The following is a 16322-nucleotide window of genomic DNA, read 5'->3' as shown; positions in this document are numbered from 1 at the left end:
CTCCAGCCTGAGGGTGCGGGGGCTTGTGGTCCCATCGTGGTTCTTGTCCCATCACCTTCCCCCCACTTTGGCTTCTGCCGTCTCAGAGCCCAGGGCCTTTGGCAGAGATGGATTCACACCAACATCACAGGAGGAAAGAGATCGGCCTCCCTCTCCTGGCAGAAATGGAAAGAACAGAAATATTGAAATTGAAATTAATGAGCCTGCTTCATATCACACATAGACTATTAGAGTGTTCTTCCGTTTAGAGAACACAGCGTGTAAAAGGCCCATTTTTTTTTCTTCTCCTGGGAAACACGCAGAGGGAGAAATAAGGGAAGTGCATTTCCTGGGGTCAAGGCTGGAAGCGAGCTTTCCTCCTGCTCCCACTCAGCCTCGGGGTGACGGAGGGCAGGTCCCCATCCTGATCCCTGCTCCTGACCCCGCCTGTTAGGAGTGAAGTACTGAAAGCGCGTTAGCCTGGCAGGCCCCTTTTGGGGTGTGAGCCCCTCGGAAGGTCCTGGCTCTGGGTACTGCTGTTCTGACCCTGCCGCGCAGGACCTGGAGAGGGGCTTCTCCTGGGTCCTTCCCGGGACGAGCTCTGCAGGGTGTGGATGAGGGGGCCACGTCGGTTGGGTACCCCGGCGGCAGTTACTCAGCTGGAACAATTTGGAGGCGGCTGTAGGGGTCGCAGAGACACGGTGAACTTGGAGGCTTCCTGGAGAGCTCACCTAAAGAAAGCGTTTAGTATGTGAAATGTCAAGCCCAAGCAAACATAAGATACTATTATCACTTTTCGAAACGTCACTTACCAATGAAGAAGAGAGATCGGGAGATGCTCTGGGGCACACGTCAGTCCCCTTCTGACTTGCAATGGAAGTTTCTGCTACCTTGCTAGTGTTCAACGTCCTATGATGGTCCTGTGATAAGCCCCTACAGAGGGACTTCAAATGATCCTGAGGACCTTTGGCCATTGGCTGCTCTTGGATGCGCACTTTGCAACCAGCTTCTAGATCCCCTGGGGCGTTCCCAGGGCCCAGGAAGTAGGCACTGACCAGGATCAATCCCCACATAGCCACCACCCTGGCGCCTCAGGAGGGACGCTCACGCCCCGACAAGGCCAGTCTTGTTTCAGCCGGCTTTGCTTACTCCTCCTAGTTCCTCCGAGTGGCGTTCCATTGGCGCAGCCGAGCAAAAGCGTCTGTGTCACACGGCTCTCGACGACGGGGAGTTCTGGTACGGTGCTCGTCTCTGTTTTCCTTTCTGTATTAACTATATAACAGGTATGAGCACAGTGCCCTAGAGCCCTTGGTTTGCTTGCTTGCTTTCTGTCCGTCTTTGTTCAATTTCTTTGGTAAATCAAATACATTGGTCTCAAGCCCCTTATGTTCACCCAGGTTGGCAGAGAATTTGATATGAAGATGGGGTTGAGCCTGGGTCTCCAGCCCAGCATCCCTCCTCTGAACTACCCATCATCCAAGTTTGCATGGTGTGTTTGAAGACAGGCAGCCCCGCTGCTCCTGGGGGCTACTCCCTTGTCCCACTTGATGACAAAGGCCCCTGATGACAGTGACCTTGACAGCATCCAAAAAAATAGACCTAAGTGGGCAGGAAACATTCCTAATCTGGACTTTCTATGGGGTGGAATCTCTTTGCTTAACTGGGAGTTTTTAATGGGCCTTTGTTTCTAGAAGCTTCTTTGATCTTGTTTCTTCCTGTGGGGTCCAGAAAACAGTTGGCTCTTCCAACCCTGCAAGACCACACATTTCTGATGTCCAGCTTTCTTCCCTGATGAGCAAACCAGTCAATTCTTGTCTGAGCTCACTTTTTTTCTTATAGGCCTTATTAAACACAGCAAGCAAAAACCAGCACACACTAATATGCTAGCTTTTTCCATCCTTTTCCCCTTGAACACAGCCTCTGTCTTCCATATTTTTATAGTTTTAACAAGTATACTGCCATTTGTAATGTGGATATCTATTTTCCAGCTCTAATATTTCCTTGAAACCTGCCCAAGTGCTAAGCTGATATCACATAGTTTAGAACTCTGTCACGGTGGCTCCATACTTCAAGGCACCAATGACTTAGGGTCACACCAGCTGCTGTAAGAAGTAGACTCAAAACGTATAAAGACTCAAATGCAATAAAGTTTATTTCTCACTAATTGTAACAGTCCAGGAGGACATCCCTATTCTGTGGGTGGCTCTCCCCATGCAGTGATTCAGGGACCCAAGCCCCTTCCTCTGTGTGGTTCCACCATCCCCTGGGGTTACCCAGCCATCTGCAGGAAGCCAGCAGAAGAGGAAAGACAGGAAAGATTGGAGGAGACACCCCCACTTCCTAAGAGCCTTGACCCGCACATCACTGCTTACATCCCACTCTAGATGCAAGGGGTGGGCTACAGTCCCTGAACCTGGGTTTTCCTTAGCTTTGCTTGCCCACACGTGAGTTCTCCCCCGTCCTTGAGGACAGGTGCGGGCACTCACTACTGGTTGGTTAGATGATTAAGCGAATGAATGGATCATGGCATCACCATCACTTCCTATGGAGAATGGTGTCTCTCCACCTTGTTGCAGGATGGCGTTTAGGGACTTCAAGGCCCACTTCGACAAAGTGGAAATCTGCAACCTCACTCCTGACGCCCTGGAGGAGGATGCTCTCCACAAGTGGGAGGTGACGGTCCATCAAGGAAGCTGGGTGCGGGGCTCCACGGCCGGGGGCTGCCGCAATTTCCTGGGTTGGTAATCTGTTTGTCACCCTCTCTGTCATTGCCAAGTGTCCAGTGCAGTCTGGGGGACATCAGCAGGTCAGCGCCAGGACCCTAGAGAAAGCCTGAGTGTGGAGTTAGTAGTATTTCCGGGATGGCTGGTGAGGGCTGCAGAGATGTAGCTGGAAGTCAGATAAGAATTGCTCGGGGAAACTCTTGTTTGGTCACTTAGGTTATCTCCCATGACAAGTAATAGAAAGCACAACTCATGCTAGTTTAGCAATTCAAAGAATTTTTTCCTTGCATAGCTGAAAAGTTCAGAGAAGTAGGGTGGGTTTCAGGCATAGTTCCATCAACTCATTGGTCTGGAATTCTCTGCTCTGTCCTCTTTCCTCTGTTGACTTCTTCCTCAGTCTGGATTTCTTTATAGTCACAGGAGGGCTGCCAGCACCATCCAGGACTTCCTGAGCCCTCACTTGTGCACCGGGTCATCCAACGAAAGGCCCCAACTTCCCTCTAACTGGGAATTCCTTGTACCCATATTGCCTGGTGAATGCTTCAGGCTGATTGGATTTGTTCCAACTGTCCGCAGCAAGAGGGACTAGGATGAACCAATCAGCGTTCACGCTTGGAGCTGGGAGTGGGGTGGATTCTGCTCACACTGCACAACCAGAGGGGCACAGCACTCTCCTCTGAAATATCACAAAGGAAAAATAAGATGGTGCAAATCGGAGACCCAGAAGAATGTCTTTATAAGCTGCATGGGAAATGGCTCAAGAGAAGGTGGAGTTGAAAGGGGAGCACTTGGCCTTCTCACCAGGGTTACGGGAAGTAGAGCACAAGGGCCATCGGAACAGGGAGAGAAGAAATGAATGACTTTCTCAGGTTTGGGAGGATGTGGTGGGGGTGGATGGAGTGTGTGGTGTGTGTGTGTGTGTGTGCATGTCTTTTGTGGTTTTTTTAAGGAAGATGAAATAATTCACCTCTTTCAAAGGGCAGATACCTTCTGGACCAATCCACAAATAAAATTGTCCCTGACTGAGAAAGATGAGGGGCAGGAGGACTGCACTTTCCTCGTAGCCCTGATGCAGAAAGATCGAAGGAAACTCAAGAGGTTTGGAGCCGACATGCTGACCATTGGCTACACCATTTACCAGGTGGGTAGGAACTAAGCCACTCTTTGGAGCCCACCGCCTAAGGTGCTGGACTCTCAGCTCCTCCTTGGCCACATGCCCGAGACTCAGTGGCCCAGTCCCCCAACTGTGTCCAAATACCCAAAACCAATGGCCCTCCTTATAGAATCAACCCCGTTATGCTTCCATTGCAGAGCCCTGGCAAAGAAGAGCATCTGAACAAAGACTTCTTCAGGTACAATGCTTCCCAGGCCAGAAGCAAAACATTCATCAACCTGAGAGAAGTCTCCGACCGCTTCAAATTGCCCCCTGGGGAATACATCCTGATTCCCAGCACTTTTGAGCCCCATCAGGAAGCCAATTTCTGCCTGAGGATCTTTTCAGAGAAGAAAGCCATCACCCAGTGAGTAACAGGCTCAAGAATTCCTCTTCATTTAGTGGCTCAGTCCCTGGGAAGTCACAGGAGACTGTTGGAGCCATGACCCCTTTCTTCCCTTCTCCACGATCCACCTGAGAAACCAGGAGGGTTTCTTAACCCATTTGCAAAGCAGGATATGTTTCCATTTTGGTTCTGCTCCTTCCTTCCCTCGAACAAGCCACTGAAAAGTTGTTCTCTCCAACCACTCCCAGAATCATGCTCACCAGACCCTCTCGGGTGGAGCCCTTCATTTTCCAGACCCTATTTTCAAGAAACCTCTGGAGTGGGACCCACAATTAGAAGTGCTAGACTCATTTTTGAACACAGTGAAGGGGATGACTATTACAAGTTTCCTAAATGACCCGTTCTTTCAGCTTCAGTTTAAATAAATGTGGCCAAATTGTTTGGGGTTGGTCTCAGCCTATGGGCAGCGATGCCATCAACTAGGAATGCCCGAGAGAACTCACCTGGGCCTGTACTTCCTGTGGTGAACCCCCAAAGACGTTTCCCCAACCAGAGCCAACGTTGAGGCCAGACTGACCCTTGTGGATCTTTTTATGGTTGCAAGATGTATCTCGGCAACAACCCAAGGAACTTTGAAAAGACAAGGTTTATTACTTACAGGTTCTGGAGGGTACATGGCACACCTGGGGCCACAGAGTGATGTCCTGAGTAGAGAGAGAGAGAGTACACAGGCCTGGGGTTCTGCCTTTATTGGGGTCGAGGGTAGGCCCCTAAGTTTTCGCAGGCTCCTTATTGGTGAACTTCAAACATAAAAGCAGGAATTAAAGTGCTTGAAGGAAAATCAAGCAGTGGGCCAAATGGTCTACCAGAGCTTTTTTAAAAAAGAGGGAACCTCGTGGGTAAGGTGGCTGGGCTTTGTATCTAGCTGTGTAGCTGGCTGTGTGTTTGAGATGAATGTCTTTGAAATGGATGCCTCGACGGTCAAAAACTTAATGCCAGGCACTTACACTACAATCAAAAAAGCTAATTATCAAGTGCTTACACTACACAAGTCTGCCTTCTATTTTATATACCCGACATTCTGTCACCTCCCCCTTTGCAGTGTCTTAGCAAAATTATTTTGTGTTAGATACTTCTATGAAAAGTTTCCCATTACTACCCTTTGCCATTGGTTGCTCTATGGCAGAGGGAAAAAAATGGTACAAGATACTAGCATCCACTTCTTTTCCCAGTAGAGACATTCTAGAGATCGCAGAGAATGGCCAAATTGGCTAATTCTGCATTTGAGCTAGATCAATCCCCAACTAGGGACCGGCCTTAGATAACAAGATGGAGCCAGCTGTGAGTTCATGGCCTCTGGTTTTATCTTTTGTTTAGTGGGATAAGATTGGATTGGTGGCAGGTGTTGAGAATACCCCCAGTTGTCCAGTCTGGTTGGGTTTCCCAAGCTGATTACAAAAGCTATGGTTCCTTCTCCTCAGCTAAATAGAAGCAATTAAAGATCTTTCTTTAATTTTTGAAAATTCTGCTGGAGAGTTGATCTCCAGTCTTCTCCCAGATACTGGTACAAGCTGAGGATGGATTTCCCAAGATCTGCTCACACAAAAACACCCACACGAGAGTCGTGCAGACTGACTGCTCTTGTGGGCAAGAAGAACAAGAGAGGAGAAGCCAGGCTGTACCTGCCCCACACCTGTGTTCCCTGACCCAGCAGTGGGGCACGGTCCGAGTCCTGGGCATTTGTAGATGGTTCGACATGGCAAAGCTAAGCCCATACTCACGCTTGCCCCCAAATGAGGTCCTTTAATCTGCTGTGATCTGGAACATAAGCACCAGCTTTGTAGCTCAGTGATTGAAGAACCACATGAAGCTCTATTTCCATTGGCTTCGTCCTCATGAGATTATCCTAAATAACCTCTGAAAAGCGTTCTGTTGTGCGTGCCCAGGGGATAAGGAGGAGGGGAGAACTAACCTAGTTCCATCTTAATGTTTGCTTGTTGGTATCCCCTTTGACGTTTTAGCAGTTTTTCTTGGGGAGTGCTTCGTGTTTACTCTGTAAGATTAGATTCTTCCAAATGTTTTAGCATCACCGAAAGCTAAAGCCTGGTCCTCGTCTCAATATTACCACCTCCCAAACACTATAGGTTCCCTTAAATATGTGAACAGGGAAATAAACATTTCCATTGTTTGTCCTCTTTTCCCCAGACATAAGCATACACACACAGCCTACCCCCGACACCCACCGTGAGAGCAGGGATTCACTTCCTCGGGGAGGGGCCAGGGGTAAAGGATGGAGCTTTTGGAGGGAATTTTAAGTTCTGACTCAACTTGCTCTATAATCTTTTCCAATTCCCCCAGAAATAATTCACCCTCAGTAGACTGAATGATGGTGTCCAAGGAACTGAATCTCCTTTGGGGATGTAGAGCTCATGGGGCATATTTAATGAATCTGCTTCACTGTGGGTCCTCTAGGGTTCTGCTAGCCTATGTAACACTTCATAAATATCCCTTGTTATAGGGCATCCAGGAAACAGGGGTGGCAGCTGGTTCAGTTTCTTTTACTTCTAGAAGTTTAGAACTTACAAGTTTTCCTTGCCGATGGCTCAATTGCCTCCCTCTTATTTTCATGCCCAGCAGGGTCTGAGTAATAAGGGGGAAGAGAGGGAGGTCAGTGCAGGGGGTCTGCGGGCCCTGTGAAAGGTAAACCTCATGGAAAAAGAAGGGCTTCAATGGGCCAGAAACTTCCACTACCTCTGGGTCCTTGAGTGCTGCAGATCCTAGAGAGGAAGTTAATCCACAAGTAAGCCAGCATGTTTTCTGCCCCCCAGGGACATGGATGGGGACGTGGACATTGAACTTCCGGAGGTGAGCCTTCATAGGGTACTCTGGAGGGTGGGGTTCAGTGACTGTCCCGAAAGTTCCCTTCAATCACAGTGTCATTCAGAGCTTTGAAGTTCAGGGAATGGTTTATCTGCGATCCGGTGAGTACCTTGATTCCAACCTCGTGGGGGACACGCCTTCTACCTTCTAAGGCTCTCATGTCCCACCAGGATGGGGCATGGGAATGAGGTAGGTGCCCTAAAGAAAGCTTTGTCTGGACCAATGTTTCTCTATGCACGATGTTTCTTCACCATGAAATTGCAAACATGATTTTGTCCAACTCGCTCTGTTCCGAGAGTTGGGTGCTGCTTCTGAAGGGGGTGGGATGTCTTTAAAATGCATTCGGTTTAAGAAAAATAATCAAGAAGAAAATGAGAGTGGCTAGTAGATTCCCTGACAGTGGACTTGGAGGAACACGGGACTTCCTCCCTACCATATGTGTATTGGTAGGAGGCAGAGGGGGTGGGTTTTATACTTGTCCAAGGGCTGTAAGACTTTGAAGAGGGCTGAGGTGTACCTGGGACAGTGTGACGCTTCCAAAGTCAGCACTGATCTGCACAAAACAAAACTAAAACACCCAAAGCATTTGCTGAGCTCGTTCCATGCGCTAGGCCCAGGGCTGCCTGCTAGAGACAGACTGCGGCCTTCAAAGATTTCACCACCTGTCAAGACAGATGGTTCAGCAAGTAATTACAGCTGAGAGTGGTGAGGAGTCTGATAGAGGAGGTGCAGGGAGCCGTGGCCACCCTGGCTGGGACCCCAGCTCGGTCAGGACTCCAGCCTCCCTTAGCGCGCTTATCTGCAAATGTCCCCCCTGATTGGTCCTTCCAGATTCTCCCGCTGAAGAGCCTTCACAAGGAATCCAACTGCCATTCTTAATGCTCCAGGCAGTGGCCACTTCTGGCCCCTCCTCACCGCAGTGAGGTCCCAGCCTCTCCCGTGGGACCACAAGGTCTCCTGTGCGCGCCTCTTTTTCTTGGTATTTCTTTGGGATAATCGTAAATTATGCCAAGTGTCTTTTCTGTGCATCCCATGTAAGTTCCTCTGGTTTCTTTTTAGCCTCCGAAGCCGACTCCACCTGGCCAGGAGACAGAGGAGGAACTGCAGTTCCGGGCCCTGTTTGAACAAGTTGCGGGTGAGGTAGGGCTGACTGCAGGCTGCCCTTGGCCTTGACCCCCTGCAGTGCTGAGGGGCCTGGTTTCCTCCACAGCCCAGGGATGCAGTAAGGGGTTTGTCAGCAGCACTTCCCAGAGGCCTGATGGAGCTAGAGCCAACGAGAGGCCAGGCCTGATCATTTGGGAGGCTCTAAAGACCGCCTCCCCCACCGCACCCCTCCCGCCGGGCTGCCACCGTTGGTGGGACAAGGGCCCCCAAAGGAGCTCAGCCCGGCCCAGGGGCTTTCTGTGGAAGGCTAGAGGAAGCCTTGAAGAGGTGGCTCATTGCACCCTGTCCACAAACCACTGCCTTTAGAATGTTCTCTCTGCTCTGGTGGAAAGTGGTATTGTTCGGGGACGTCACCATGAAATTGCAAACATGATTTTTGTCCGGTAACATCAGCGGCATGGCTAGGTTTGGCAGTTCAGGCCAGGGCCAGCCACTGGGGAAGGAGAGGATCTGTCTCTCGCCTCCTGCTCTCCGACCCCGACCCCGTTCTTGCCCCCTTGGTTGTCAGCTTGTTTGTTGGGGGCCCTGGCCACTCTTGGGGGCCCTGGGTATCCCTCGCCCCAGGCTCCATTCTCCTAGAAACTGCCCCACCTGTGCTCCCTCGTAGCCATAAATAAAATTAGCCTGATTGACCATTTCATGGTGGGTGCTGATGACTACATTTGGTTCCTTCCCCTGCCAGGGCTCCTGAAACATAAAAGAGGTGGGACACCCGCACCAGGGTGGGGGAAGCCCTGATGGCGGGATTTCAAGCAGTGTAAGAACTAGCAGGGCAGGGAGACCTGGGGACTGCAGTCTGGGTGGAGAAAAATGGGGACTCGTGTGACTTACTTTGTGTAAGCCACAGCAGGCAAGGTGGCCATCTGCTCTTCCCAGGGCAGCCGGCAGCCCCGGGCAGGGCGGAGCAGGGCTGGGCGGGATAGGAACGCCAAACGTCCAGCTCTGGGTGCTGGCTGGAAGACCAGCCTGGGTGAGCTCCTCCTCACGGCTGAGGAGGGACAGAAGTTGCCAGAAATGGAGACCCAGGTTTGGAAGGGAAGTGAGGGAATGTTGCAGGAGATTCTTTCCAACTTTACTAATGACCAAAAAGCACCTGTAGAATCAGCTCGCTGGTTCCAGTCCTGCTCTTCTTTGGACTGGCCTGATGGCTCAGACGTGTGGCTCCACCTCTGGCCTGCTCTGTCCCAGGGGGGCTTGGGCTGCATCAGCGATTCTCCTCTAGGGCTGAACACCCCAAACCCCGTTCCCCAGGCCTCAGAAGCTCCAGGGGTGGAACCTGGGCAGGCGCATATGGAAATAACTTCTTAGGTGACTGTTTCGCACCACTAGCTCAAAACCCTGGACCAAAGGAGCCCTGAGTCCGTGCTACTCAAACTGTCATACACATAACCCTTGCCAGAGCATCCTGGGAAAATGCCGATTTCCTCCCCAGAAGGTCTGGGGAAGGGCCTGAAACTCTACAATTCTGACAAGCTTCTAAGGACCCTGGATGCAGAGATCTCGCGGACTTAGTGGACGGCCCGAGATCAGTGGTTCTGAAAACACCCTACAGGTTTTGAAAAGAATCCATGGGACATCCTCCCAGTCTTCTGATTGAAATGGTCCCTGGAGTGAGCTCCCAGCGCGGAGTGAGCCCCCAGGGTGGGCATTTTTAATACTCTCGGGCGGTTCTGCTGTGCAGGGGCTTGGAGACCCAGACACGAAAGTCCTCCAACAGAAGCGCCACGTGGGGAGCTTTAGCTCAGGGGGTAGGGACGCTTGCCTCCCCTGGCCCAGTTTTTCCATCCTTTCTGGGCTGGGCATGTGAGTCCCTGAGAAGTTAAGCAGGCTACAGTCATGGGAAATGGGTACACGGGCCCGCAGCAGGGTCCTTGAGGGCCGGGCTTGTCACTTGAGCCAAATCAAGCTCAGAACTAGAAGCAACTAACAAAGAAGGCGCTAAGGGCCATAAAAAGCAATTGTCTCTCCTTCAACAGGACATGGAGGTGACAGCGGAGGAACTGGAATATGTTTTAAATGCTGTGCTGCAAAAGAGTAAGTGCTCATCCCCCCCCCCCATCGGGGACCCCAGGGCTCCTCTGGAGGGGATGTGTGACCTGTGACCTCATGCTGCCTGGCTCTCCTCCAGCCCCCCCAGGCTCCCTGCTCTCCAGGGCTGACTTTAGGTAGACTTTCAAAATAGCTTTCATTGCTTATTTCCTGATTACAAGAACGATGCCCGTTATGGGAGAAAATTACATAAAAATGCAAAAAAGCCTAAAGACAAAGACAGAAGCCACCAATAATCTAACCACCCATAGATAACTGCTGTTAAGATATGTGTGTGTGTATCATGTGTCGTTGGTGTGTCTCTCAGTGTGTGCATATATGTACACACACACAACTGCCATTAAATTGTAGATACAATTTTGTTAATGTAACAGCTTTGAGACATAATTCACATACTATACAATTCACCCACCATGGTTTTTAGTGTGTTTGCAACATTGTGCAACCATCACCACAACCAGTTTTGGAACATTCCATCACTCAAAAACTATACCCAGTAGCAGTCACTCCCCACCTCCCCCAGGCCCTGAAACAACTGATCTACTTCCTGCCTCTATAGACTTGCCGATTCTGGACTTTTCATATAAAAAGAATTATGTGGGGTGCCTAGGTGGCTCGGTCGGGGAAGCACCTGCCTTCGGCTCAGGTCATGATCCCAGCATCCTGGGATCGAGGCCCGCATCGGACTCCCTGCGCGGCGGGGAGCCTGCTTCTCCCTCTCCCACTCCCCCTGCTTGTGTTCCCTCTCTCACTATCTCTCTCGTTCTCGCTCTCAAATAAATAATTGTGTTTTTTTAATTAAAAAATAATAAAAATAAAAAGAATCATGTAATAGGTGATCCTAAGTGACTTCTTTCACTTAGCATAACGTCTTTAAGATTTATCCACGTTGTAGTGTTTGCCAGGACTCTTCAGTCCTTTTTATGGCTGGATAATATTTCATTGTAGGAGTATACCAGGTTTTGTTTCTCCACTCCTCGCGGGTAGCCATGAGGGTTGTTGCCACTCTCTGGCCGTTATGAATAATGCTGCTGTGAACATTCATGAACGAGTCATCTGTGTGGACATTTCTCTTGGGTATATACCTCGGACAATTGCTGCCTTACACGGTAACTCTGTACTTCCTGTTTTAAGGAACCATCCGACTGTTTTCCAAAGTGACTCTTTTACAAGCGGTGTACGAGTGTTCAAAGTTCTTCAATAATTTCAAATCCTGCCTTTTAAACTGACTTTTTATGAGCATTTCCACAGATCACTAAATGTGCTTCAGAAACATGGTTCTTAAGGACCGTGTAACAATCCATCCTTCGCACATAACCTTTTCTGCTCCTACCCTTCCATTGGTCATCTATGTCATCTCTAAATTTTTGCCATTATACATAACCAGATGATAAAGATGTTAAATTGTAATTCTTTGCTTGGGATTCTTAAAACTAGGATAAGTGAATGGAAAGATCTTCCCATTTTTTATATTGTGCAGTGTTGCCTTCCCAAAGGCCATGTCAGTTTCTGCTCTCACCAGCAGCCTGAGAGTGAGCACGTCTCCCCCTCACCAGCCCGGGATCTGACCACGCTCTTGGACTTCCAGCAGCCGGCAATAGGCTTATCTTATCCCATGTCCAATGAATTCTGCTTTCATGTGTGATTTCAGAAAAGGACCTCCAATTCAAGAAGCTAAGCCTGATTTCCTGTAAAAACATCATTTCTCTAATGGATGTATCCTTCCAATCTATGGGCAGAAAGGGCTGTGTTTTCCTGTCGTGCAGACCCTCTTAGAATGTGGCACCTTTAACCGGTAGGATAGTCTTCTTCTCGGGGAACATCCCAAGACCAGGCAGCCCCTAGAACTGGAACAGAATCAAGAGGCACAGACTATCCAGTGGAGGGGGGGGATGCTTTTGGAGGGACTTGGGGTGCCACTTGGGGGGTCTTGTTGCCACTTTGGGGTCCCAGCTAAGGGAATAATAAGGGAATGTTTTTATTGTGCTTTCTCGAACTTGCTGGTGCCATCCCCATCTTACCTCTGCCATTTCCCCTCTTCAGAGATGCGTGGTTTGATAATTAAGCCACCTCCCTAGGAGCCCTGACTCTGCCACCTGTCCCCCAGGCCAGCCGGTTGCCCCTCCATCCCTGAAGTCCCATGAGGCACCTTGGGTTGAAACTCTGCTCGTCTTCCTTCCTTCCTTCCTTAACGCGCTTGGGACAGACCAGCGGCAACGGGAAGCTAGAGTTCGGGGAGTTCACAGTGTTCTGGGACAAGCTGAAGAAGTGGACAGTATGTGACCCTGCCGGGCATGGCCTCTGGGGATTGCGCCAGCCTGGAGCAGGAGGGGGTCTTCAGCGGCCAAGGGAAAGGGCTGAAGGGAAGGAATTGTGATGCAATTCCCCAGTTCCCTTCTCCTGCTTACAGAAGTACCCCAGGGCTTGCCCCCGGAAGGGAAAGGAAAGCAAAAGGTGGAGGAGCCTCTCCTCCTGTCCAGGCTGTATGCAGTTACTGTCAAAGGTGGCGCCTTCGGGTACCCTCCCTCTGGTTCTCAATGCCTCTGTCCTCCCCACAGAACCTTTTCCTTCAGTTCGACACCGACAAGTCGGGCACCATGTCCTCCTACGAGCTGCGGAGCGCCCTGAAAGCCGCAGGTAAAGCAAAGCCTGGGAGGTCAAGTGTGGGCTGCGCGTGGCCAGGGACTGTGGACGGCCCCTTGCTTCTCATGCCCTACGAGGTGGCCGGTCTTTGACCCGAGTTCATGCTTCTTGAGGGCACAGCCCTGCGAGCGCCAGAGCCAAGCCTTAGGCTCAGGACTCGCTCGCCCACGCCAGGGCCGTGTTTTAAACTACTGTGTGGACATTGGCAGGAATCTGTAAAATGGATCCACTAAGGGTGAACTTAGCCTGACCCCCCTCTGCCACCTCTGGCCAAGTTTTCTGGCCGAGCAGAGGTACATGTGACCCTTTGGTGGCAAGCCGCAGTGCCTCCAAACCTCTAATTGCTGCTTTTGGAGGGTGATGACCATGGACGAGGCAGGGCGTGCCCGATCCCATGATTCAGGGTCGGGGAACGGAGCTCCTCTGCCCCCTGCAGCCCTGTCCCTGGCCTTGTCCCCGGCTTTGTCCCCAGCAGACGGAACCCAAACCAGATGGTAATCACGGTTTATATCAGCTCTGTACACAAAGGATGGGAGCCAGGTGGTGTCCCTCGCCCTCTGGCAGTCACCACCAGGGCAGCCCGAGTCTCTGGGGCTCTGCCGTCCTGGGCTCACAGCCGTGGTTCTGAGGCCACTGCAGCCCCCAGCCCCTGCCGAGTTGCGTGGTGTTTCTCACAAAGCGTGCTTCACAGACGTGCCCCCTGGGCCCTGCCAGAGCTTAGAATCGGGTTCCCTCCCAGGTGAGCCAAACATCTGGAAACATCATCAGCTTCATGGTCTGATAAAGGGACAGAATGTCCAAAATCGGGACCATCTTGGGTCCTATGAAAGGGAGGAAAAAAACCAAGGTTAGTTATAAAGTGGAAAATACCACAGAGGAGGAGGGCCTGATTTTCTTAAGGGCTGGTGACCCTGTTTCTAGGGGAGGAGGACGGAGCAGAGGGGCAGACGTGGGGGGCAGGAGGGTGCCCTGCTCTCCGCTCCTCCAGCCCCATGGAGAGCACATGCTAGGATCTGGGGTGTCACCAAGAACCGACACCACTGGCTGGCTCCAGAAACCGCTCCCAGTGTCTGACTAGCCTCCTCCTCTGTCTGGGATTGGGACTAAGGAGCAGGGAAGACCTGGGTAGACGTCTAAGCAGTACATTGAATGTTCCCTGGGAAGTGAGCATGTAGACTGAAGTCAAGGGGGGGAATCCCTAGGATGTAGGTTAGACACTGAAGCATTAAATATTGGATCTAAAGTGACTTTACCTCTAAAGCCCTCATTTAACCAATAAGGACAGGAATCCCAGAGAAGCAAAGCAGACCGCCTCTGGCTCAGCCTGGGTGGGTGAATGAGCCCCTGCCCCAGGGGGTCACTCACCTGGGGCAGGAGCATCCCTTCTAGAAACACGATTTCCAGAGCCCTCAACACCTTTGGGTTAAAGTGCTCTCCAGAAAGGGAGGTGGGGGAGAAGGGGCGGGAGTAGGGCTCAGACACCATCCGGCTTAAGTTCCCGCAAGTGAGGCTTCCTGAAAAGTCAGCAAGATACAACGGGTAGGTGAATGTCAAAACCAAGAGCATGACCTCACAAGTCCACCAGCATCCCTCCTGATGGAGACGCACACTGTCACACTGCATCCACGCTGAGGACGGGGAGCCCACCTGCTGACTGGGTGTGCCCCAAAGGTGCACCCCACAGGGCCCAGCCAGGACCAGCTCTGTATCTCCTCCCCGGCCCCACAGGCTTCCAGCTGAGCCATCACCTCCTGCAGCTGATCGTCCTCAGGTACGCGGACGAGGGGTTCCAGCTCGGCTTCGATGACTTCCTCAACTGCCTTGTCCGGCTGGAGAACGCAAGCCGTGAGTGGCTGGTGGGGCTGCGCCCCCTGGGTCCCGAGGGGGGTCCCCGTCCCCTCAGTTCCCTTCCAAGAGCGGGTGACAGCCAGCCAGCCATAAATCCTGGCGACAAGAGGCTCTGTCATGTGATCTCTGTGCCACGTGCGTGGTTAGATGAGGGGTGGGGGTGTGGGAGTCTTCTCTGCCGGGCCGTCCTTAAGAATCTTCTCATCCACGGCCTCAGGGTTCGGGCCACCCCGCTTGCTGAGTCATCCTCCGCGTGTACACTTGCAGTGTCCTTGCAGGACAGGTGGGGGGGGTGGGTTCCGCCTCCTATTTGAGGGAAGGTCTGATCCGGGGTCAAATCCATCATAGCCCATAGAATCAGAGGAGTCTCTCTCTGTCCCTCGTCTTCTCTTTCCTCCTCTGTCCCCCTCCATCCACCCTACCTTTGAGTTTTTTAAGCCCTAGATGCTGACCTGGTTTTCCCAAACAAGATGTGTTACCCCAAGAAGAGAGAGAGAAATTATGTGTAGGGATCCTTAGAGCGCACAGTTTGTGATCACACTGTCACCAAGTTGAAGCTGAATGAAGCGCATCCAGGGGCCTGGAACCCAGCACCAGGGTGGCCACCATGATTGGGGGCGGGGGAGAGAAATGTGTCGGTGCCCAGCGCCCTGCACACCTGAGGATGCCCATGCTTGGTTTCACGCTTCAGTGTCACCATCTTGAATCTTCATCATTTTTTAACAAAGGCTCCCACATTTCCATTCTGCGCTGGGCCCCATGAAGTATGGACCTGTCCTGCTTGGCATTTTCTAAAGGATGTTTGCTAGGTGACCTCAAGGACTTGCTAAACCAAGGCAGGGCCTGTGATCCTCGGGTCCACCGTGCCAGAGGTCCCTTTGCTTCTTTTGTGACACTTGTGTTCTACATGTGATTACCTGTCCCCAGGCTGTAATCCCCGGGAAAACCGCACTTGGGACAAGTGAGGCTTATGGGTGGGGCTGATCATGATGACTTGAGAGAGGCAAGCAGGTGCTGAAGGGCCTTGCACGCCAAGCCAGGAGGCTGGGCTTTCTCTAGGTGGTTATCACTAGCTAGTAAGAGGTGCGTTTTAGAAAGGCCCCCCTGAAAGGTAGTCACTTACTAGAATTACACAGTGGTCGAAATGGACCTAAAAAGAATGAGACTTGGTAGCTTCTCTTCTCTCAGCTGCCCCTGTCCTTTCTAAATCCTCTCAGCCCGATCCTTCCCAGCAGGGGGTTCTCAGCTTGTTCTTACAAAATCGAGGAATATTAGGGAGAAGGCACTTTGGGCTTAACACCATCCTACTCCAGGATCCTCTCCTTAGATCCACCACCTGGAGAACTTTTTAAAATACCAAGGCTAAGGCTTTACCCCAGGATTATTCAAACTTTTTATTCTCAAAATTTTTAATCAGACACTTGAGTATAAGGAATAATAATCAGTCCCCATGGGCCCCACACCAGGGTTCCTAAACTTTACCACACATTACAACCCCTCCGGTAGCTTTAAAAAATTTCGATGACCTGGGGTTGGG

The 16322-nt window shown here is 51.2% G+C and overlaps 1 protein-coding gene across 1 annotated transcript in view; it reads left to right on the top strand.

Moving 5' to 3' along the window:
- CAPN9 (calpain 9) overlaps positions 1 to 15750 on the top strand; it is a 37076-nt gene extending 21326 nt beyond the window's left edge. Inside the window, exons 8-19 of the mRNA XM_021696151.1 lie at positions 1138 to 1215; positions 2556 to 2716; positions 3686 to 3843; positions 4014 to 4222; positions 7030 to 7066; positions 8141 to 8221; positions 10222 to 10279; positions 11946 to 12010; positions 12501 to 12569; positions 12853 to 12931; positions 14666 to 14782; positions 15713 to 15750. Of these exons, the coding sequence (XP_021551826.1) occupies positions 1138 to 1215; positions 2556 to 2716; positions 3686 to 3843; positions 4014 to 4222; positions 7030 to 7066; positions 8141 to 8221; positions 10222 to 10279; positions 11946 to 12010; positions 12501 to 12569; positions 12853 to 12931; positions 14666 to 14782; positions 15713 to 15750 (1150 nt within the window). The remainder of the gene's footprint in view (positions 1 to 1137; positions 1216 to 2555; positions 2717 to 3685; positions 3844 to 4013; positions 4223 to 7029; positions 7067 to 8140; positions 8222 to 10221; positions 10280 to 11945; positions 12011 to 12500; positions 12570 to 12852; positions 12932 to 14665; positions 14783 to 15712) is intronic.
- Positions 15751 to 16322: the final 572 nt, after the last annotated feature.

Source organism: Neomonachus schauinslandi, chromosome 6, assembly GCF_002201575.2.
Source record: "Neomonachus schauinslandi chromosome 6, ASM220157v2, whole genome shotgun sequence".
In the NCBI taxonomy this organism is placed as follows: Eukaryota; Metazoa; Chordata; class Mammalia; order Carnivora; family Phocidae; genus Neomonachus; species Neomonachus schauinslandi.
This window is presented reverse-complemented; position numbering and strand designations above follow the sequence as displayed.